Here is a 25,405-nt window from a genome sequence, read left to right on the forward strand (position 1 = left end):
TGGCATGGTGTCTCCCCCTAACCTGGCTACTAACGAGGGTCATCATTCGCTATGGTAGTGCTTAGGGCTGCTGAGGTCTTGGACCTGCAGCTCCCTAAGGTGGCAGTCAAGACTAACATCTTGACAGAGGTCCTGAAGCCTTGTGACCCCCAGCTCGGAACCCTTGCTGCTTTTCAATGAGGCCTTGACGGATGTTCTTCTGGGCACCTGGTCCAAGCCCAGCAAAGGGTCATGTGAACAGCAAGATAGCATGCTGCCATCGCCCTGCACCGAGCAACCCAGCTTTCCTCACCGCCCACCCCACAAAGCATGGTGGTTGAAGCTTCCACTTCCTGTGGTGTGTTCTGTTTTCACCCCAAGAAGACAAGCAGGTAGAGGTAACCACCAACCTACTACCTCACATCAAACATATCAGCAAAAATACCAAGGAGCAAGCCAGGGTCAACAGCAAGGGCAACAGCAGAACTGGCAGTATCAGCAAGGAAGGCAATCCTTTCCTATGGCTCCAGTGTGGCAGAGGCCAGGCTCAAAGAGGCGGACCACAAGCCACAACTAATTGACTTCATTCATAAGCTAGCACACTCACCGAGAACACCACTGAGTGTGCCCACAAGGCCTAAACAAAAACAACATCCTGTAAGTTCACAGTTCCTCCAGCATACTACACCAGTAGGAGGCAAACTCAGTTTTCCTTAAATATAAAGACATCACTTCAGACACATGAATATTAAACATACTGCATAGATCTAAGCAAGCAACCTCCAAACAGGAGACCAAACAAAAAGATGCATTCAAAAAGGGAATTATCTCAACTACTCCAGGAGGTGCAGGAACTTCATAGAAAACATGCAATAGAGCATGTACCACACAAGGAAAAGAACAGCAGCATTTACACCACGTACTTTTTAATTCCAAAAGTAGACTGAACATTGCACCCAATATTAGACCCAAGGTTTCTGAACAAATCCATAAAAACACAAAAATTCAAAATGACTACTCTGCAAGAGGTGATACCACAATTGCGCAAAGGAGATTACATGGCAACCATAGACTTAAAGGATGCATACTTACATATCCCTATGAACAGAAGACACAACAACCCTATTACGATTTGTTGACAACAAGACGCACTACCAATTCAAAGTGCTGGCATTCGGCCTAAAATCAGCACAGGAGTGTTAAAGTGCCTAGCAGCAGTGGCCACTCAACTGAGAAGACAAGGAATTCCATTTTTACCCATACCTAGACGATTGGTTAGTAAGGGCAAGCTCCTACGGTCTCTGCAAACCACATATACAACAGGTGATAGAGACACTAGTTCAGCTCGGTTTTTCAATACATTGGGAAAAATCTTCACCAGAGCCGGAACAAATAAAGGTGTTCTTAGGCGCAGAAATAAATACAGTGTTAGGAAAGGCATTCCCAAGCAAAAAGAGGTTAGCCTTACTGAAGGAGACTCCTCTATACCAGAAGGGGCAACCTCTGACCGTGAGAACACTACTAGGAATGCTGGCTTCATGCATTCATTTAATTTTCAACATTCGATTACACATGAGACAATTCAGGAATGGCTCCAAGAACAATGGTCAAAAGCAACAGGGAGTTGGGAGGATCTCGTGGTTGTGACGCGGACAGTTCATCAGGAGATAGCATGGTGGAACAACATTTTTCTTCACTTATGTGGTCAAAAGGTTCCTAGAAGGAGCTAAAAGAATCGGACCTCCAAAAATAGTGCCAGCACCTACATGGAACCTAAATATAGTTCTTGAACAGATGAGGAAAGCACCATTCGAACCACTGCACAAAGCAACACCACAAATGCTCACACTAAAGACAGTCTTTAGTGGCAATAACCTCTCTACGTAGAGTTAGTGAACTACAGGCGGTAACGCTACAGGAACATTACTTCCAAATACATAATGACAGCATTGTCATGAGAACAGATCCACATTTTGTCAAAGGTGGTATCAAAAATCCACCTAAACCAGACTATACAAATACCAAGTTTCTTTAAAAACTCAAAATCGCAAGCTGAGAAAGCTTTGCACATGCTTGACGCTAGAAGAGCGATCATCTATTACATTGAAAGAACCAAGGAATACAGGCAGACAAAGCAATTCTTGATATATTTTGCTAATAGCTTTATGGGAAGACCTGTAACCAAAAACACCATTGCAAGATGGATCGTGCAAGCCATACAGTTATGCCACAAGCAAGCGGGACAAACATTACAAGGTGCCCCACAGGCTTACTCAACAAGAAAGAAAGGAGCTTCTGTCGCTTTTCTATCAAATACTCCAATTCAAGACATTTGCATGGCTGCAACATGGTCTTCAGTGCACACATTCACAAGACATTACTGTGTGGACATTCAAATGAATAAAGAAGCGCAAGTAGGACAAAAGGTCTTACACATCTATCCACAAACCAACGCACATCTTCCACCCAGCCACCCCAAGACTAACAAACTGCTACAAAGTCTATGCACAGCATGTGAATCTAGAAAAGATTCACGCTGCAAAACAAATAGTTTATTACCTGTTGGTGTAGTTATGCAGCTTGAAGAATTTTCTGGATTCAGTACTGAACCCACCCTCCTCCGCCAGGAAGGATGAGCGAAAAAGAAGAAATCAAGAATCCGAAGATGGCGACCAAAGGTGGGAGCTTTCAGAGGAAGCCCGTCGACGTCACAAGAGGACACCAAATGTTGGTATGTCGACGCCCACCAACAACAAAAAGCGAAAAACAAATACAATAATTCTGGGCCCAACCACTAGATGGCGGAATAATGCACAGCATGTGAATCCAGAAAATTCTTCAAGCTGCAGAACTACACCGACAGGTAAACTATTTGTTATGCGTTGGCTGTCCCACTCTTTCTGCACTATTGACCAACGTCGCACACTTTCACATTTTGAATAACACACTATCTAATAGTGCTTGCACTTATTTCAATGCACAAATCTGAAATAACTTTTTTGAGTTGAAAAATTGCTGTCGAGGCATATGAGCTGTAGATCACACACTTATGCGTAGATCGCCATCTGGTGTTAGGCCCGGATGTTTGCACTTTGTTGTCCTGGAAAGTCTTTGGAAGTCATGGAATAGGTGACTCCTCCTTTGGACAATAGTGCGCATGGGGATTGACTCCATCTTTGGATTGTTTTTTTTCCGCCATCGGGCTCAGATGTGTTAATCACGCTCCAGTTCGTTGCTGTTACTGATCATCTTTTTGACGCAAAATCCTCACCCATATTTCGGTATTGTTTCGATCGCGTTCCCCTTTGATGTGCATCCCTACCAGACCTTCAAATCTTCGATTCCGGTCATCGACGCAGGCCTTCGGGCCTACCTGAGCCATTGGGCCTTAGGCTCATGGAAAGGACTCCTTTTTAAAAGTGACCTAAATGTGGATCCAAGTTTCCACACGCAGATCTTCATGAGGTGTGTAACCTCTGCCTTTCACCCGAGCACGAGGCCAAAGATTGTCCAGCTTGTGCCTCCTTCCGCTCCAAGAAGACAATCCAGGACCGTCGAGCTCGAAGAACAATGGCTCGATCATCGAGATCCATCCCGACGACATCTTCCATGAAGGCATTAATGTGCAGGAGCAGATCCAACACAGCGCTCCGTCGAAGACATCACTCTGTGGTACAGGGTCGTAAGTACTGACGTCGAACCCCTCCCCACCCCCCCTTCCCAAAAAGGCTTCGTATACACCTTCGCTCTCGGGCCTAGGTGTACACCAGGACAAAACTTCCCATGCCCCGCCTTCGGGCTCGGCACAGAAGCCTTCAGGCCACTCTGGATCGAGCCAGCCTGCCGTCAGTACGGAAACTCCATCCCCGGCTCCAAAAAAGAAACCGATGCCTTCCTCCGTGCCAAAGCCTACCTCCACGTCGACGCCTTCGGCGCTGAAACCCACTGGCACGGACGCCCTGGCTCCGAAAAAATCCTCGGAACCGAGCAAACATCCGGCTCCAAAAACCTCGGGCTCTCAGCCTTCGGATCCTAGGCCTACGGATCCGAAAAAACCGCCTGAACTGAAAAAAGTCTGTACCAAAACCACTATCCGGATCGAAGAAAATCCCAGATTCCAGGCCTGAAGAACACAAAAAGCCTCAAAGTACACACCGGCACCCAAAAAGTCGGCGCCAAAAGAACACATGCCTGAGGAGGAACTTTTTCGACCAGATCCTACCCAAACAACACTTGAGATCCTAAAACAGGGCAACTCATACTTAGCCCTTCAAAACAACAGAAAATGGACAAACCTACACCAGCTCCACTTCCCTTGAAAAGAGACATTGCTACTTCTCCATTAAGGATTCCTTCTCCTTCTCCCCCTCCACACCACTCTGCTATCCCATATTCACCTACCCCACCATGTTCTTCACCTTCAGATGATCATGACACCTCTGACGATATGGGGGATGATCACCCTTTGGGGGAACCCAGTCCTCCTCGTCCCCCAAAGGATCCATGGGAAGATTACGACACACCAGATGTCCCAGACACACCTCAGGACAACATCTACCCATCTAGGCCATCCCCTCCTGAGGACACTATAGTGTTCACTAAACAGATACACAGGGCAGCAGAATACCATGGGGTAAACCTACATACAGACCCTATAGAGGAAGATTTCCTCATGGACACTTTTGAACCATCCCAAAGGTTCAGCGCCATTCTCCCCATGTTAAAAGTGGTAATCAAACATGCTCCCGAGGTGGTCAAAGATCCTGTACGGGCCAGTCATTAACCCCAGGGTAGAAAAGAAATACAAAACTGCCCCATCTGACTCTGTTTATATTAAAGGGCAAATACCCCTAGATTCTTTGGTGGTCTCCAGCGCCAGGAAAAGGGCTAATTAGCAAACCACAGGAGATGCCCCACCTCCTGATAAAGAATCAAAACTGCTAGACGCGTCTGGAAAAAGAACAGCGTCCGAAGCAGCTAACGTGGAGGATTGTCAACACACAGGCCTTGCTCGCAAGATATGATGGGGCACATTACGATGAGCTAGAGACCCTACTGCAACACCTTCCAGATCAATACAAGACACAAGCTAATGATCTCATCCAGGAAGGCAAGGTCATTACAAATACCTCCAGTCGTTGTGCTCTCGATGCTGCAGACAGCATCCCAGGCTATTAACACCAGCGTCCTTTTACGCAGACATGCATGGCTACGCATTTCCGGCTCCAAGCCGAAGGTCCAAACCACTATATTAAATCAGCCTTTTGATCAGGAACACCTTTTTGGACCCAACTTAGACTCATCTTTAGAAAAGATGAAAAAGGACACGGACACCGCCAAGTCAATGGGAGCCTTGCAATCGCAAGCTCCCAGAAGTTCTTTTCGTCGCTCCTCTTACAGAGGTGCCTCTATAGGCTTTTCCACAGAAAACCCCTCCTCTTCATACAAAAGTCCAACACCAACCTCATCTACAAGAGGCTATTTCAGAGGAGGCTACAGGGGCAATAACAATGAGGGTAGAGGCAAAACTACCAACATTCGTACCGCCTCCACATCTAAACAATGACTTCCCTCCACTCCCCCGTACCACTCTACTCCGGTCAGGGGAAGATTGCTACAGTTCCTACCTGTCTGGAACACCATTACCACAGAGAGGTGGGTGAGACAAATCTTCCAATCCGGTTACTGCCTGGAGCTCACTTCCAATCACCCGTACATTCCACCCAGACAGCGTCTAATGTCCACAGAACACTTAACGCTTCTAAAACAGGAAGTACTTTCCCTCCTACAAAAACATGCCATAGAGCCCGTTCCCCTTCACCAGAACGCAGGGGTTTACTCCCTGTATTTCCTCATTTAAAAAAAGGACGGAACCCTGAGACCCATCTTGGGTCTCAGACCATTAAACCTCTACATGCAACCAGACCATTTCCATATGGTCACTCATCAGCAGGTCCTCCCGTTACTCAAACAAGGTGACTTCCTTAGCACATTAGATCTCAAGGACGCCTACTTCCACATTCCCATTCACCCTGCTCACAGGAAATACCTTCGGTTTGTGGTAGACGGCCAGCATTACCAGTTCAAGATCCTCCCGTTTGGAGTGACCATGGCACCCAGGGTCTTCACAAAATGTCTGGTAGTGGTAGCAGCCCACTTAAGAAGACAATAGATTCACGTCTTCCCATATTTAGACGACTGGCTCATTAAAGCAAAGTCGCATATCCAGTACGTAAATCACACACACGCCACAATACAACTACTTCACGACTTGGGGTTTACCATAAACCTCCCAAAGTCTCAACTCCAACCATCCCACATCCATCAATTTCTGGGTGCAACAATACACCTCAAAAAGCCTTGCATATCCCAGTCCAGCCAGGATAGCAAGCATGCAAGCTCTTATAGCAAGATTCCAACCGCAACACTCACTTCCAGCTAGAGTGTTCATGCAACTAATAGGTGTGATGGCCTCTTGCATATTCATAGTACCTCATGCAAGACTCCAGATGCACCCTTTACAGGAATGCTTAGCATGTCAGTGGAACCAAGCTCAAGGTCAGCTGACACATCTGGTGTTGGTGGACGGCAGCACACATCGCTCTCTGCGGTGGTGGAACACCCAAAACCTTTCCAAAGGACGACCGTTCACAGAGCCGGTTCCACAGATTGTGCTAACAGCAGACGCATCGCTCACCGGATGGGGAGCTAATCTATTTCATCACACCATACAGGGTACATGGACACCTCCGCAAAGGCTACTCCACATCAATCATTTGGAGTTACTGGCAATCTTTCTGGCATTAAAATCATTCCAGCAACAGATATCGGGCAAAGCTGTCTTAGTCCGTACGAACAATATGACAGCAATGTACTATTTACAAAAACAGTGGGGACGCACTCTCTCCAGCTCTCTCAACTAGCACAGAGCATTTGTAGATTGGCCATTCCTCAGAACATTTTTCTATTAGCACAACATCTGCCAGGAACTCAATCATATGGCAGATCTGTTAAGTCGACAGACACAACAGATTCACGAGTGGGAACTTCACCCACAAGTTCTCCAACCTTTTCTTCCAAATGTGGGGGCAGACAGAGATAGATCTCTTTGCCACACATTACAACACACAATGCCCAAGCTTCCCCGCCAGATATCCACACCCATTGTCCAAAGGCAATGCAATATGGATGAATTGGTCAGGCAGATTTGCGTACGCTTGTCCGCCTCTCCCGCTCATTCCATTAGTGGTACGCAAGCTGCAACAACAGTCGCTCACACTTATCCTAGTTGCTCCAACGTGGACCAGACAACCCTGGTACACAACATTGCTGGAACTATCAGTAGTCCTGCACCAAAAGCGATGCCTCTCCCCACATCTCTTAACACAGAACCATGGAGAGATCAGACACCCAGATCCAGCACAGCTCGACCTAGCGATCTGGCTCCTGAAGTCGTAGAGCCTGGTTACCTCAATCTTCCCCCTGATTGCATGAACGTTATCAAAGAGGCTAGACGCCCCACCACTAGAGCCTGCTATGCAGCCAAGTGGAAAAGATTTGTTATATACTGTAACGACAACATCAACCCTCTAGATGCCTCCACTCAGCACATCATATGTTATCTTCTGCATCTTCAGAGATGTAATGTAGCATACATGTCAATTAGGTTACATCTCGCTGCCATTGCAGCTTACTTACAAAATAGACAGCACCTATCACTGTTCAGGGTGCCCGGCATTTATGGAAGGCCTCAAAAGAATAATACCTCCCAGGGTACCTCCTTCCCCCGTGTGGAATCTAAACATCGTCCTTACAAGACTAATGGGTCCTCTATTCGAACCTCTGCATAAATGCGAACTAAAAATCCTCACATGGAAAGTCGCTTTCCTTGTGGCCATTACATCTCTTAGAGTCAGTGAGCTACAGGCACTAACCATTCAAGAATCATTTTTACAACTCCATCATAACAAATTGGTTCTCAGAACAAATCCCAAATTTCTTCCTAAAGTTCTCTCTTCCATCTGAACCAGTCTGTTGAGTTGCCAGTAGTGTTCTCGCAATCACAAACAGTAGCAGAAAGGGCTCTTCATACACTAGATGTAAAGAGAGCACTCCTTTGCTATATAGACAGAACAAAACCTTTTCGTAAAACAAAACAACTTTTTGTATCCTTCTCACCGCCACATAAAGGCAATCCCAAAATCTGGCATTGAAAGGTGGATTGTCAAATGTATACACATTTGCTACCACAAGGCCAAACAAACACTATTACCCATAAAGCCAACTCTACCTGAAAGATAGGGGCTTCAATGGCATTCTTAGGGAACATTCCCCTAGATGACATCTGCAAAGCAGCTACATTGTCTACACCGCACACATTCATAAAACACTATTGTGTAGATGTGCAGGCAAAACAACAAGCTGGTGTGGGCCAAGCTGTACTTAAAACACTATTTCAATGTACCGCAGCAGACACTGGTGGTCGCCGCTAAGGAGTAGTACTGCTATGCAATCTATGCACAAGTGTGTGATCTACAGCTCATATGCCTCGAACAGAAAATGCTACTTACCAGTATGCATCTGTTCTTGGCATGTAGAGCTGTAGATCCACACACGCCCACCCACCTCCCCGGCTACCTTTATCTGTTTCAGTATTATCTTATTTAGATACCACATACATGAACATCTAGTCTGTAACTTACAAAACTCCATTTCCATTCTTGGCGGAAAAAACAATCCGACGATGGAGTCGATGCCCATACGCACTATTGTCCAAAGGAGGAGCCACCCATCCCGTGACTTCCAAAGACTTTCCAGGACAACAACAAAGTTCAAACATCCGGGCCCAACACCAGATGGCGATCTATGCATAAGTGTGTGGATCTACAGCTCTACATGCCAAGAACAGATGCATACCGGTAAGTAGCATTTTCCTTCCGAATGATTAAATCAAACAGACCTGTAGAGAAGGTTTGCATATTCTCAACTAATAAGCTTCTTTTTAAGTTTCTCAAGGAAAGAACAATGTTGCTAACTAACCCTCGATTCATACTGAAGGTCATATCGGAATTCTATCAATTTGCCTTTAACTTATGAACATTGTCAAAATTCTGTTTTGGCGGCCAAAAATTAATCTTTACTTGATCTCAGAAGATGTTTGAAATGTTATTGAGAATGAATCCGAGACTTTGAATCCATAAACAGTTTTTCACATCCTTTGGTCAGGAGGAAACCAGAAGCTAGCTACTTCCAGTCAATTAGGCTTTTAGCTTGAAATAGGAGGAAGAAAAGTTGATCAAAATAGCCATGTGAGGTTTCAAGCAATCAGAGGAGCAACAGTCTCAGTTAGGTACGATTAATGCGTTGTAGGACTAGATGCTCACTAGACAACAAGAGCCATCCTCTACTAAGAGAACCTTGGGGCAGATCTGACCTCACTTTAGTCCTGTACATGCTAGATACAGGATTCTATCAAATCAGAAAAGGTGGGTCTTCTGCCGACGGACATGGATTTCCATGCCTGGCTCACCATCTTAAAAACCAGTTATCATTTACAAAGCTATTACAACCTGCACCCCCACTTATCTTGCAGATATGCTCACCAGCTCTGGTGGTTCTCTGCACACCCGCAGCCGAGACCCTGAATAAGTCAGACTACTTACTAAGTATTAAAAAAATTACAAACATGGCAGCAGGCCTTTTTCATCTATGTGCACTGGATCTGGAAATACATGCCTATATCCATCAGGACTGTCCCAACGCTGCTCCAATGTAGGAAAGAGTTGAAGACATAACTCTTTAAAGACTCCTTCACAGTGCACTAACCATCTACAACCCAGCTACCTCTCATATCACTAGTTGAAATGCGTGTATTTTACCCTGTGCAGAGCTATGCTGCCTTTTGGGTAGGTTCATACTATAAAAATACCATATATATAAAGACAGAATGTCTAGATAAAATTGGCATGCTATTCAAATGACATTAGGTTACAAACAAAACCATTTATGATGCTACTTAGCCGTTGGTTTGCTGAACTCAAATGCCCTTTTACTCAGATCTAATGGCAGATGCCAGCCATACATAAACCCCCAACCATACTAGCTCCTGCATCCAGGCGAATATGCCACCATACATGCTTTTTTACCGCATGCAATTACAACTCGTCGTTACAACGACCGCGTTGTAACAACGCGGTCGTTACAACGACCGCGTTGTTACAACGCATGCCATTACTCTGCAAGTCGGAACAACGACTTGCTCTAGGGAGGGCGCTGGATGTTGGAATAGTATAATTTTCTAGTCCAACTCCAGTCTGTGCAACAGTAGGAAAGGTGTTGAATGTTAAATCCAACACCTTCTGCCCCCTCCATAAGTCATTGTAACAACCGCATTGTAATTCCATGCTATATTCCGGATTCGGGATAAACAGTGTTTACCCATCCGGTCAACTATGAACGACCATGTCTTTCCATCCAAGACTTATGTCCGAATTGAATTTTGAGGCCATTATTGCCCCTCTGCATGTCTACAAAGCGCATAAGTTGAGCTAAGAATCATTGCCCCTCTCATCGTATGCAGCTATGATATCAAAGAAAGAAAGAAGTAACTGAGCACAACCTCAAATTCACCAAAAGGTTGCTTTCTGTGTCACCTGTGCAAAGCAAGGTTGTGCCCCATGACTTCTAGTACAGGACTTGGTATCACTGGGATTCCCAGCGTCTACCAAATATTTCAAAAAGTTATGTCATCTCCCTGAGGTGCTTGGCTAAAGTATTTAGACTTGAAGCAGAAGGCACAGGACCAGGAAAACCTCATTTTTGTCCTTCTTAAAGCAAACCCAAGCACATTCAAAATGCACCCTTGCACCAGTCTAGCTCAAGGCGTTCAACTTGAAGAGCAAATCATTGAGGTCCTATCTTAGTGTGATTTCTGCTTAGTTTCCGCCTCTCCTTTTGCTTTCTGTAACTTGCTCTCGCATGTCAAAAACTGGTGCTTCAAAACCAAAAGTGAAGTCTGGCACCCTGGCTAATGAAAAGGACTTCCTTGTAGCTCAGGAAGGATATAGCTTTCTACATCTAGGCATGCTTACCACTCCATTAGGCAAGCAGGTTTTAGTGTTCCCTGAAGGAGGTGTGACCTCAAATCATGCTTGGCCCCTGGGTGCTGTGGCTATACTCAACAACTGCCAACATAAAATAACTTGTATTTGTAAAGGGCACGTTCACGCCGGGTATCTTGGCGCTGAATAACAGATGTTACCCAACTCAATGGTACTCATTTTATCGACCTCAGAAGTATGAAAGGCTGAGTGGACCCTCCGGGATTTGAATTTGTGACCATGAGGTCGAACACAGGCCCCTATAGTGGACTAATTTGTCCACTAAACCACCAGACCTGGCTAGATCAACCAGATCACTTCAGTCACATCCACAACATCTGGTAGAAATTCATATGCTCCTCCTATATGCCTGAGAAGGGGGACAAAGCTATTCCTTATAAGTCATAGTGACATAAAGGGTTTTGTGTGTTTTCACTTCCTTATCCTAAAAATGGTAATGGTCCTAGAACTTGTGCAAACTGGCTGGAAGTGCTTGGTGTGCTTATAGAGGACTTATACTTTACTGTCTCAATGTCAAAATCACTTAATTTTTTGGGTTCAGAGACTAAGTATTTTCACTCCATAAGCTCCACTTTGGCCTGCAAACAGCTCCCCAAGTATTTACTGACTATTCATTATGGCTTCAGCCTTTCTGTAGTGCCAGATAATCCACTGTTATCCTTACCTGGATGATTGTCTAGGTATATCACCTTCTCTGAATCTGGCTGTTGTCACATTTTCTCTATTTTAGACATTTTGCAATCGGATTATTCTGTGACCTTTCCAAAATCATCTGTTCCAATAGAAAAGATGAAGCCATTGAAGTTTTTTATTTTTTTATTTACTGAGTTTTTTATAGCGCGAATTTGACCCGAAAGTATCAGGTATCAGAGCACTTTACACGAGTACCAGTTGCGTTACATGAGGACACATTCACTTTTTGTTAGGCACGGGGAGATTAAGTGATTTGCCCAGAATCACAGGATGTTGCACGTCCTTGCCGAGACTCGAACCCTGTTCCCCAGATTTGAGGTCGACCGCCCTTGCCGTTAGGCCAACTCCTCTCCCTTTCAAGATTCTTGTTTAGTGTGAGTCTTTCTTCTCTGGAATAAGTATTGGTTCTAATGAAATAAGTACGTCTGTCCCTCAATCAGTTTATACACATTCTAGGGGTTTCAGTGGCTTCTGGGACCTAGTGGATGGTTTGCACACCTAACTGCATATGAGTGAGTGATAGATTTATAAAGCACACAGCTACTCATAGGAGAAGTAACTTGACTGCTTCGTTTTTAACCACCTGCAGGCACCTCATCTGGGCTTTGGCAGCTCCAGAGAACAAGACCTTTGCTTAGTCAAGATGCGAGGTGATCATGGGATGGATCACTACTCTTCTTGCCTCCAGAGGCAGAAGGGGAAGAAATGTTATGGTAAATGCTTTGCGCTGCTCTGTACCTACTACTACAGAAATCTGAGCCTTCATAGAGAGGGTATTATCCAGTTTTACTCCAAGTTTTTTACCACTGGAGAAGGGGGTGTGGGGCTGGCAATGCAGCGGGCCAGAGATCTTCCCACCAGTTGGGCACGTGACCTGAAAGAGATAATTTGCCTTTTCTGCATTGCATTTCAGTTGGCTGCTCTCCATCCAATCAAAGGCAGCATGCATGCAGTCCGATAAAGGGGCTGCGATGGAGGCAAGCGAACCCTCGAAGGCAAAGAGCAGCTGCATGTCATCGGCGTAATAAATGATTTTGCAACCAAAAGGCTCGACATCAGAAGTCAAGGGGGCCATGAAGATGTTAAAGAGGGTAAGGTTGAGAAGAGCCCTGCGGGACCGTCCAAGGAAAAAGGAGCAAGCCAAACCGATTGGCCTCTGTCAATCAAAAATGACTTGCACCTGCCCCACACAGAACCCTCCGCACCCAAGATGGAAAGACTGTGCAGGAGGATAGAGTGGGGGACGGTGTCTAAGGCGGCAGACAAGTTCAGAAGAATCAGGGCTGCATTTTGTCCTGGATCCAATGCCCATGTGAGATTGTCCGAGATTTCCAGCACTTCCGCAAGATAGTCTGATAGCTCGATGTAAACAGCTTTTCCAGCATTTTTTTCAAGGCAGACAACAAAGAGATGGACCTTTAGTTGAAGAAAATGCTGAGGTCCAATGCAGGCTTTTTAAGCAGAGGGACTATTTTGGTGATCTTCCAAATGTCAGGCACAACCCCTGAAGAAAGAGCAAGATTATAAACAGAGTTAATCACAGTGTTGATAATGTCCACAGCTTCTGCAAGTAATGTCAGAGTCACGCATCAAGAGGAGACCCAGACTTGCATTTTAAGATTACATCCCTGGACTGTTCCAAAGATTTAAGCCTGAACTGATTGAACCTGTGACTGAGCTGACTCAAATGCCCGACAGGCGGGGAGAGAGCAACCACAACGGGCAGTAATTTTAGAATATCCAAGATTTTTGTTTCAAAGAATGTTGCCAACTCATTGGAGAGCTCTTGAGAGGCCACAGTAGCTTGATGGCAAGACTGTGGAGAAGCAAAAGACATCTCAATATGGAAGACCTAGCTGAAGCTATGCTTGGCAGCGATGATTTTCTCCATAAAGAAATGGCGACAACCATGTTTAAGAGAAACATAAGCTCGAAGCGCTACTTTGTATACAGCCTTGCTGTCGGAAGAGTAGTCTTTACGCCAGATGTGTTTTTGCTTTTTACAGGCTTTACATTTCTCAGCTAAGTGTAGAGAGAACCATAAGGCAGAGGGTCTGCCCTTGCCTTTCTGCTCCCGTAGAGGGGCTAGCACGTCTGCTGCCCCTAGAAGCCATCTATTGAAGGCCTCAATAGTAAGATTGACATCATTAGTAAGCTGGGAACATGTTGGCAAGGAGGTCTTCCCAATCTGAAGGCTTCACCCTCTTCCATGCCCTACAGATAGTGCGGTCTGATAGCCTATTCTGCTGACCGAAGACCGTATAGGACCAGCTGAAAAAAAAATCAGGTGGTGATCGCACCTCAAGGAAGATTTTGGAGGACAGATGGATAATAAGCAGTTTGTGAAAATCAGATCGATAGTGTTACCTGCCAAATGCGTAGGTCCCAAAACCAGCTGGGGCAAATTTAATGCATGCATGCGTTTAGACAACGAAGCGGCTGACTGGGCCTGAGGGTCAACAGCATGTAAATTGAAATCACCTAATATGGTAAAATTGGCCCACTTAAGGAGGTGGGGGCCGAGTGCTTCTACAATAGAATCAATAAAATCCCCTGCCGTGCCCGGGGGCTGATAGATGAGTGCTTCTGAGAAACCGGTTTGGGCAGTGTGTGAGAGGTGGTAACCAAGACTTCCACTCCCTTAAGGTCACTGAGCTCAAAAGTAGAGCTGAACTCAAATATACATATGACAAAGCACATGGATAGTCTACTGGACTGTCTCTACTTGTTTCTTGTATAATCTGTGAAATTATGCCTTTATATTCCTTATCTTCTATTTGTGTGTCCCTTATTTCTGCCCAAAACACAGATGTTAATCACAATAGTTTCCTATATGTTTTAATACTGGAAGGCAACAGAAGGGGAATTTTACTGTAATGACCCCTCCATAAGTGCTTTATCATACACATTTGATGTATCCCTCCAAATAAGCATATTATATACACTCTTTCAATACTATAATTAGGACTGATGCAGTAACAAATTGTGTTAAGTGGGTTGTGGTGCACATTCTGCTGATCTGCTGCTGCCTGTTACAGAAGCAAAATAAGACCGAATGAAAGGGTAATCTTGCAGTGAACCACAGCAAGATGACCAGGCTGATGAGCCTGTCATACATGCAGTTGTTTGAAACATATTGGTGGGCAGCTACATAGCAGATCTGAATCATTTGATGGATAGCTATGAACCAATCTGAAAAGCGTCACCACAAAGACCTGTCATGATCTGATGGCCGCCAATCATAATTGCTGAATCAGCAGACTCTTTCAGCAATTCTCAGTGAATGTCATCAGGCAATATGAACGAGTCCATTCCTGAAGTCTGCTAATGAGGGTGCTGTTCAAAGGTGGTGTTGAAGGGAGTTCCAGGATTTGGCGGCGAGGTGAATGCACGATGTCTTTGCGGGTGTGATGTGAGCCGAGCTGAGGTTTCTGAATGGTTGGTGAAAAAATCAGGTGGCGGTTCATGTATGGTAGTCCTTGGTTGTGGAGGGCTTTGTAGACGTGGGTCAGGAGCTTGAAGTGGCATCTTTTCCGGATGGGAAGCCAGTGGAGGTCTCAGGTGTTGGGAGAGGTGGGTCATTTTGGGCAGGTTGAGGATCAGTCAGGCTGCTGCGTTCTGTATTGTCTGGAGTCTTCATGAATTATCTCATGGAGCCTACATAGAGCACATTGCTGTAGTCTAGATGGCGGGTGATGAGGGCCTGCATCACTGGTTTCCTGGTGTCGGTGGGTAGCAACTTGAAAATTCAGCGGAGCATTCGTTGCGTGTGGAAACCGCTGCGGCAATGGTGTTAACCTATCATTTCATGGATAATTTGCTGTCCGGTATGATACCAAGGTTTCAGACATGATCTTTCGGAATGGGGGTGGGTCCGAGTTCCGATGGCCACCAGGAGTCGTTCAAGATGGAGGTGTGGCTGCTGGAAATCAGCACTTCGGTGTTGTCCGTGACAAACTTCAGGCAGTTGTCTCATCGAGGCTGAGGCGTTCTTCACGGAGTTGTGAAAGTTGGTTTTTGTCATAGTGTGGTCCGCTAAGAGGACGAGCTGGGTGTTGTCAGCGTAGGAGATTATGTTGTGGTTTCTGACGATGTCTGCTAGCGGCGTCATGTAGATTTTGAAGAGGGTGGGACTAATGGATGACCCTTTTGGGACTTCACAGATGGTGTGCTTGGGTTGTGAAGTGAAGGGAGGGAGACTAATCCTCTGTGTGCACGACATAAGGAAGGATGCCCTCCATCTAAAAGCGTCCTCCTTCCTGCAGATCTGGTGCAGACGGTTGATGTGTGTGGTGGGAGACTGTGTCAAAGGCAGTGGAGAGGTCGAGAAGGATCAGGGCAGCTGCTTCTCTGTTGAGTAGGGTACGGGTGGAGTCTGTCTCAGTGATATGGGCTGTCCCGGTGCTTTGATTGGCTCTGAATCCAGATTGGGAGGGGTCTAGGAGGTTGTTTCTCTCCAGGTGTTCGGTGAGTTGGAGGTTGATGGCCTTCTCCAGGACTTTGGCAGGCAGTGGGAGCACCGAGATGCGGCGATAGTTCTGGAGGTAGTTGATGTCTGTAATTGGTTTCATAGGTTTAAATCTTTTTATTAATATTTGATTTATGCATAAAACAGTGCCGCTACTGATGAACTAAATAGTTCATACATGTACAACAGGGCGCACAACGAAAAACCCCAACTCTCTCCCCTCCTGAATCCCCCCTGTGGCCCACCCCAACCCAGTCTCCGACTCAATCCCCCCCCGGGCAAACTTGGTGTGGAGCCAATGAAGCAGAATAGAAATTCCCCATATATTCTACCTGGTAATGTAGGTTAAGTGTTATCATGCGGGGCGCTATGAGTCGTAAAAGACTCAAATATTTGTGACAGCTAGGTTCCCGCATTTCTGTGCTAAGTAGGGAGAGGAATGGGTGCCAGAGATCCGCAAAGGTGGCACAGTCTCCCCAAGGGATATACGCTTCATGCCCAGTACATGCCACATTTTGTGTAACCGCCCCTGATAGGAATCCGATCTGTGCCCCAGTGTGATAGTATGTTTTGCAAGGCCGCGTCCAAGGCTATACTCATTTCTGACTTAGCACGATTTGTGGGGGAACGTGAGTGCGTTGGGCAGACCCAGGATGACATACGCCGGAAAGCATGGTATCTGTGTATCAGTGTTTGTTTATATCGTCAAGGATTTGTCCCCAGTAGTAGAAAGGGTGGGGCAGTCCCATAGTAGGTGCGTTAGCGTGCCTTCAGACCTGCCGTTTCTCCAGCAGTCTGATTTGCGGGTTGGGTTGCTTCAGTGTAGTCTAGGGGGTTTGAGGTACCAATATGCAGTAATCTTGTTCTACGTTTCAATGCTGGCAAGGACCTGCTCACTGGAGCCACGCTGTGGCCTCTATTAAATCGGTCCTGGGAGAGGCGCTGAGGAGGCAGGAAGCATGAGCGGGAAACAGGCGCGGGGTAAAACGGCGGCAGGAAAACTGGTGAGGGCGCAGCCTGGGACACTGAAGACCGGAGTACTTTTGCAAGCAGGCAGGAGGGATATGCTGTCTGGTGAAGACTGTCTCGTAGGAGCAGCCTGCCTGTCGGTGAGGAGCAACTGAGTGAGGAACATATGTCTGGCATATGTCTAACTGCTGATTTTTCACATTCACGGTGTACTTAATGTACAGCAGTGCTTGCCAAAAGCACCAGTCTGATATTTTGATGCCCATGAGGGGGTCATGCAGTGAGCCCCAACCTGTACAATGCCCAGGGCTTTAAGTGGGGGGTCTGCAGTTTTTTTTGGGGGGGCCTCGAAACGGGTCTCTAGGGGGCTCTATTTTCGGGCCTCAAAGGTAGGGTGATCAGACGTCCTGGTTTTTGTTGGTGTTTCGGGTGAGCATGCCCGTGCCCTGCTTAAGGCGTGACGTCATTGTAGTAGGAAGGGAAATCTTTTGAAGAGACACTTTCTCTTGGGATTTCTCTTCCCTTTGAACACGCAGCGCCACCTACGTCATCGTGCCAGCCATCGGCACAACAGCTGGTTAGAACCGGCACGACTCTGCTTTTACAGCCTGCAGCAAGATTTCTCCAGCAACCAGTGTGACCCTGCTCTGCCTTAAAGCAAGCGAGGGAAGAGGGTCTACAACATAATCCAGCAGCAGTGAAAAGGAAACACCTTCATGACGCCTCTCCAGCCCTGCCAGCACCGTCGGGACCCTGCCTCCGCATCAGAGCTGCCTCAGCCAGGATCCTTCTGAAGCCACACAAGACTTGCCCTCCCAGCCTGCAAGCCCGCAACGTGAGTATTTTAATGGGCTGTTTTTTTAATCCCCTTCCCCGCAGCTTTCTCATTCCGCTGCAAAGCGCCATTCATCTTTTTCAAAGCACTCACTGCCAATGCTGACTTTTTCTGTTTATTGATTTATATATGTGGTGGTAAAGCACCCCCATAGAAAGCACTGCGTATGCATAGAAAAGATTGAACAGCCCTCCGAAGGGAAATCAAGGCAAATATTGAGCGCCACTGGTTCCCCCGAATTCGAAAAGATTGTTACAATGGAGAATTTTGGTTTTGCTTGTGGCTGCATTGAAAATGTTCAGGCACAATTCAGAAGTAGATATCTCAAATCAATAGTAAAGCCAACCCAGACGGACCCCTCCGAGTTTAATTTTAATCTACTTTCACATTGCTCTGCTCTTCCAATGTTTACTAACACTGATGTAATTAAGTCCTGTGTGACACTCTACACCGGCGGTTCACATAGTACGGCCCGCGGGCCACTTGCGGCCCGCCAGACCTTCCCTTGCGGCCCCCATGGAAAACAGCAGTCAGGGACTCGGCGCCATTACTGCTGTTGTAATTCCTCGGTGGCCGCATTTGCCGAGAAAAGTTCAAAGGGGCATGCGCAGACAAGTAGTGTCTTGCATGCTCACCTGCGGCCCCCGCCCTCATCTGCCACTGTGAGGTCATAGGCTTGCGTCACGGCAGGTGAGGCTTTTAAAAGAAGGGACGCAAGTTGCTGCCTTTATTTGCCTTTATTTATTGTGAGTGGTTTTTCATATTAATTTAAGTGAATGCGACAGTAGATGGCACTAATGCCGCATTCTGTGACCAATTGTGAGTTAATCGGCAGCTTAAATTGACTTTTTATGCGAGTTTGTTCTCCCAGAGTTAACAGGCAGGGCGTTTAGGGGGCCAGGTGCTTCAAAGCAGGTGCTGAGACGGGTAGCTATCGGGGGCTCCATTTTTGCCTGCTCAGAAAGCCTTTGTCAGTTCAAATCGACATTCTTTGTCTCATCATTTCAGACCTGAAGCATTTTCAATATTATATACAACAAAGCCATAGTTTTTGCTTATTTATCTTATGCAACTAACAACCACTTGGGTCTCCATTTTCGTCCTTCGATAAATCTCAACTCAACAGCAGCACAAAGCATTTGATGTAATTCCAAATCGGGTGGGACACTATGCTAAGCACAGATTTTTGTTTACATGTTTTTAAGCCATGCCCTTAACTTTATTGGTCATGGCCCTTTGAGAGAACCCCCAGGTTTTTGATCCCACTAAAAGCCCTGTAACCAGGCGATCTATGTCAGTTATGTGTATATATCGCCGTAAAAATCTATTTTTAGATTCAGTTGCGTGTCTGTTTATAGTAGAGAAATACTGTTATTTAGAGAATGAGACTTACTGACTGACCGAGAGACTGACTGACCGAGAGACTGACTGACCCACCGAGAGACTGACTGACCCACCGAGAGACTGACTGACTGACCCACCGAGAGACTGACTGACTGACCCACCGAGAGACTGACTGACTGACCCACCGAGAGACTGACTGACTGACCCACCGAGAGACTGACTGACTGACCCACCGAGAGACTGACTGACTGACCCACCGAGAGACTGACTGGCTGGCAAAAAGGTAGGTCTGCTGAAGAAAATTGTTGTGAGAAACCCCAGCAAAATACACCGAGAATATCTTCAAGGGTTTTGGGAAATCCTGCAATAGATTTCGAAGTAATGTAAATATTTTTTACTTGTTTTTTAAAGTGTTTGGTATTTTATGGCCTATACTTAATAACTATACCTTTTTCCTATTTTATTATCCTTTGCTGGATGCGACTTCATGATTTTCTTAAGCACACAATGCTAGTTATCTTGATTTAGACCATGCCCCTACTCGGATAGGCCACACCCATTTACTAGAATTACCACGCCCCTTTTAGAGCCCCCCAGGGTTTTTTCCCCACTTAAAGCCCTGACACTGCCTGCTCTATTTCTTGCATACCAGGTTTGAAATACTCGTCTAACAATCTCCCGGACTGTAGGTTCCCAAATAGTCCAAAAAAGCTACTTATGCACTTAGAAACTGGTCACTTTTCCATAAATAGTTTTTTTAGTGTTTGTTTCAGAGGAAGTTGGTTAGATCATCTTCTGTCACTATGGCACCAGAATTGTAACGCGGGTAGGATAGTCAGCCTGTACAGAACCACTATTGTTCCCAACAATTAAGGGAAGGTCTCGCTTGTTCACCCTGCGTGTTTTGTCAAAACCTATTATGTTAGAATTTAGTACATTTTTGCTCTCCGGCTATGCTGTTCATGATATTTCAGACTTGACACTTTCGTTTATTTACTAGGTAAGTTTTTGTGACATTTGTTTGGACGATCAACAAGGTTTGCTGTGATGTAACCCTTATCATTGTTGAACCTTGTTTGTATAATAAGCTGACTACTTTGTTACTGTGACAATTTGTCAATGAAAGAAGAGATTCTCTCGCCATCTAAGCTAGTTGTTTGTCTCTAAGAAATAAATGTTTTTAATCTTCATTGGTAGCGTGGCATTGCAGAATCACTGCTATAAAAAGAGGGCATGTGGAATTGTCAACACCAAAGCAGGATGGATTTAGTCTTATTGAGTAGTATAACTACTTAGGAGGCTTATTCATTATTTTAGGACCCATAATCATGACAAGGACCACTTACTTAATGTAGTGGTAAGTGTGATATTCTTTTCTACTGGTTGCATAGGTATTGCTCCTTTTGCAGTTGTGCAGACTATACATGTTTGTGTAAAAACTGTTACATTTTTACTGAAACATTTTTTGGCTTAAGTATTTTTAAACAATACTAAGCCTTTATTGGATCCTTCATGTGGAGAATTCTCTGTATGTGACGCAGATTTAGAATGCTGATAAAATTTACCATGCCTAAACACAGAAGTGATTATGGAAATGTTTTTTTTTTTTTTTACATTTAGAATATGAAAATATCTTCTCCTTATTGAAGCATGTCCAAGGAAGTTTACAGATTCGACTGATATTCTTGCAGAATGTTATCAAAGAAGCTTCAAGGTATGTAATTTGCCATATAGAGCTTTGTTGCATTTTAACATTGGCTTTTCTCACCAGAGATTGCTCATCATAAGCATGAAGTTTATGCAAAGGTATTTTGAATGACGACACTAGGAGAAAGGTTTTAGAATAGTTGAAAGAAGAATCTAAATCCTTATGGATTCATTTTGATTTGCAGATTCATAGACTCATGAAATATCCTCAAGGTTCTGTCTGATTTAAACTAATTTAAACAGTAGTGATAATTCCCTGGCGTCTGCCCAGACATCTTCGACCCTGTTAGAAGTGATCATGTTCAAATTCAAAAGAATCCTTCAAATTATAAAGGTTCCTGCACACTGACAATACTGTTAGTTTCAGTTTTTTCTATGCCAGTAACTTCAGAACTTTGTGTGGGTATCTCGAATTTTTAACAAGTTCTATCTTTTTTCTAGTAATAGGTCTTTCCAAATTTTCAGTGTATAAGTGATTACCAGACTTGCCAGGATTTGTATAGTGGGTTCCATAAATATCCAGCCTAAAGCTCATATTTGGGAGACTCAAATACCTGCGTGAAGCAACGCAGAAACCTAGTACTGTCCCGTAACAGATTTTGCTTTGACCATCTTTAGCGGGAATCTTTTGTTACTTTCATGTCTGTCTGTGTCTGTTCCTTTCATCTTTGAATCATTTCCAATTGTGAGTATGGGTGATGGCAAAGAAGGTATCTAGTAGAAAAACTCCAAACTTGCGTGTGAAATCTGTTTTTATTCATTGACTGTTCATTCATTCAACTCTCTTCTGTTAAAGTAAGACGATAGAAAAACAAATTTATCTCAGGAAGAAAATGTTGTCTTTTGACTTCAGATATTGACGTTGTATGTAAAACCTCCCTTTTATCCTCATGACTCATACATTCCTTGTAACTGATTCAAGGTGAAATATATTTATGTTGAGAAGATGGATGCTGGCATCTGAATTAGTTCTTGAATTGAATGACGGATAGTGGACTTTGTCTTCTTACAGTACCCAATTGACCCCAAGTCCATTTTATTTTCTGGTCTGCCAGTGGTTTTAATGGCTGTGATAAACTTTTGTAAGTGCTGACTGTCGCAGTATGTTTTTTTCACTATATTGCCACACCATTGTGCTCTATGTAACCGTAGGAGAGTAGGATCTGCACTTATGTTGCCCCCACTTTTTTTCTGATGTATACACTGGTTTCTGGCTATAGTCCGGCTGGGTCCCTGCTAATCAGGGCCCCAGTCTCTCTGTTCTCTCTAAACGACTTTAGATGCACTAGTGATTGGTTACTGTGGTGCCTTATGAGCCCCTAGTATATGGTACCTTAGGTACTAAGGGCATAGGTACTTTACAGGCCTACCAGGAGCTGAAGCGTGTATTATGCCACACCTGGGAAGAAGACTAAATCTGACACCTCAGGCCTGCTACTGCAGCCTGGGTGAGGTAGTGTTAGCACTCCTCACAGAGGTATAGGTTCCTATATCTCACCATACACACACATATAAGCCACCCCTATGGCAGGCCCTGTCAATCCTGAGGGCAGGGTGCTTGGTTTACAATGTGAGGGGGTGCCTCTGCCTGAGCAGGGCCCCTCTGCAGCTGGCAGGGTCTATTCCCTGTAGCTGTTTGTGGGTGCGGTTAAACCATATTCTCAAGTGCATTATAGCCTCCCGGTTAATGCTAACTTTGGAATGACTGCATCAAAACATGTTGTGTTTGGTGTCAAACAACTTGGACTCGTACCCCCACACCAGTAAGGGGTGTGGGAGTATGATCCCACCCTTCTAGAGGGGATGACATGTACCTACTGTGGTAACACGGTAGAAATCTGAAAGAGCCCTGGCATCACAAAATGGATGCCACCAGCACAAACACTGGGCTGCCCTCCTGCTGCTGACCGAAACTCACAATGGAGGAAGCCCAACAATAGGCATCCTGTCACAGGGAGGTGTCACCACCTTCCAGACAAGATTTAGTGTATTGGAGCTGGGTGGGTGCACTCCTAGAGTGCTTTGAAGTCCTGCACTGGGGGAGCAGTAGGCCCCTCTGTGCATATGCCAGCTCAAACCGGTTCAGGGGCTACCAGCCCCTGCTCTGGCGCAAAAAACTGGACAAAGGGAAGTGGGTGTGACCACCCACCCCCCTGACCCACTTAGAGGAGTGGTCATAGAGCAAGTCCCTCCCTTTCTTTTACTATAAGATAGGAAAACCTTGCCATTGCAAGTTAGATAACGCTGGACGAATCTTTACAAGAAGAATCCTGGCCCTTCGACGTTCCACTACCTTTGGAAGAATCTCCCTTGGAGTCAAGGAGTGACTCCCCTGCTTGGCAGGCACCACAACTTGAACCAACGGTCGCAAACTTAACTGCTCCTGCCGGAGTCAGAAGTCCCTGCAGCCCCAAAAGCGGATTTCCTGACCCCTCGTCGGCCATTTTGAGTCCCCAGCAAACCTGTGGCGTCTGGGTCCCACGAGTGACGAGGAACTGCAATACCTGGGAACCATGCACTATTGTCGAGTGCAACCCCTTCACGACATTCAATGAACTTGTGCTTTGGACCATTTGTGGCCCAAGCCTCCAGCAGGTTTTACAGCGAAAATCAGAGGCCTACCCCGTCCCGAGTGACCGTGGGCTCCTGTGAAGCATTTCCTCAAGAGGCGTCTTCGCGATCCCTTGCCCGTTGGCTTGTGGGTCCCCCGAAGACTTTCCAATCGACTAAAAGGGCTCCCCTGGTTGCCCCAGGCCTGCCCTCACTCACCCTCGCTGGGTGAGTCCCTCAGACTTTGCTGGTCTGCACCATCGACTTTCTTCACTCTACACGAGACTTGCTGTTGCCAAGGCTTGTTGGCTCCAATCTGGTTGCCGACACCGCAGTCCGCTGCAGACGTCGTGGGACACTCCAAATCCAGCTGCTGGTCATCGTCGATCCCTCCTGGACCTCGTGAGCAAAGAGTCAAAACACCATCGACGACCTGAAATCACCCGACATCCGTGGGCATCCATCTTCCTGGCCCCGGGTCACTGGCAAGTGACTGTGAACACTGTCCCTTCAATTTTCAGGTCTTCTACATCTTGAATCCAGCCTTGGATTCCACCGGACACTTCTTCAGTCGCCGCAAGCAGCAAGTCGTCTTTGGTCTCCATAGAAAACAGCGACGCGACCCGACACCAAAAGACACCTATGCACCCGGCTTCCCTGGGTGACGTAACTCGTGCACTCCGGTGCCCTAGTGTGTGTTGGCCCTCAAATTACTTACCTTGTAAGTGGCTTGCTTGTAGACTTCCTCGAAGTACCCTAAAACTTTAGAAATCAAACCGCGGCTTTCTCCATTGTAATCAATAGGGAACCCGCGGCTGTGTTCTCACACTGCATGCGTCTCCCGTGGGTCTGTTACTTACCTGCTTTCACTGCAGTCGTGAAGCCCCAGCGATTCTACAGGCCCTAGGCCTTGTCATTCTGCAAGTCGACTTTTCTAAACCTCTTTTTTAGTATATGGTCTGGTACGCCCCTAGGGCCCGAGCCATATTTGTGCTTAACTTATTGTGAAACGTTGATATTTGAATGTGTTCCTGGCTTCTAATCTCATAAAGAGATTAGTAGAGTGTGTCTAGAAATAAATACATATATATTTGATATATATACCTGTGTGGTGTCCTTTCATTTGGTAATTAAAGAGATTATAAGGTAAAACAAGCTGCTTTACATTCCTCTGAGACTTAGCCTGAAGGCTGCTCTCCACAGCTACCACTAGGATAGCTTTCTTTAAAAGGTTGTCTTAAACCTATCTACCATAAGAGTCGAATTGGACTGGTGCAAGGTGGCCACTATAACTAGTGACCAGCATATGCCAGGCCAACGTCTCACAGTAACATTCCCCAATAACATCAAAATAGGTTTCCACTCTATTTATGGTTTCTAGCTTTTTTTCTTTTTCAAATCGTGCACCATTTTTGCACCTTTCTTTGTACAGGGAATTAGCTCAGTTCAGGTTTTTGATCATCTGTTCATATTATCTAATCATTTATTTTTATAGAATGCTGTGCATGGCAGCTTGTACTGAGCATTTTTTCAGGTTAAGTAGATGTTGTGAATACTTGGTTGTAAAGCAGCTTTCTTTTTCTTGATGCCACCAGGGCATGATTTTCAAAAAGAACAGTCTAATATGTATCTTAACAACGATTTCTGTCATAAAGATGTTCTATTTTGGGATGAGGTGGTGGCAAAGCTGCTGCTGACCACTTTGTATCAGAACAAGCTAAAAGGGTTGTTCTGAAGATG

The 25,405-nt window shown here is 45.5% G+C and overlaps 1 protein-coding gene across 1 annotated transcript in view; it reads left to right on the top strand.

Annotated features, from left to right (window-relative positions):
• Window positions 1–25,405, top strand: part of INTS6 (integrator complex subunit 6) — a 487,951-nt gene that overhangs the window by 456,309 nt on the left and 6,237 nt on the right. The window contains exon 17 of the mRNA XM_085621797.1: window positions 21,029–21,122. Coding sequence (XP_085477923.1) covers window positions 21,029–21,122 — 94 coding nt within the window. The remainder of the gene's footprint in view (window positions 1–21,028; window positions 21,123–25,405) is intronic.

The sequence above is a fragment of the Triturus cristatus genome, chromosome 8 (assembly GCF_964204655.1).
Source record: "Triturus cristatus chromosome 8, aTriCri1.1, whole genome shotgun sequence".
Lineage (NCBI taxonomy): Eukaryota > Metazoa > Chordata > Amphibia > Caudata > Salamandridae > Triturus > Triturus cristatus.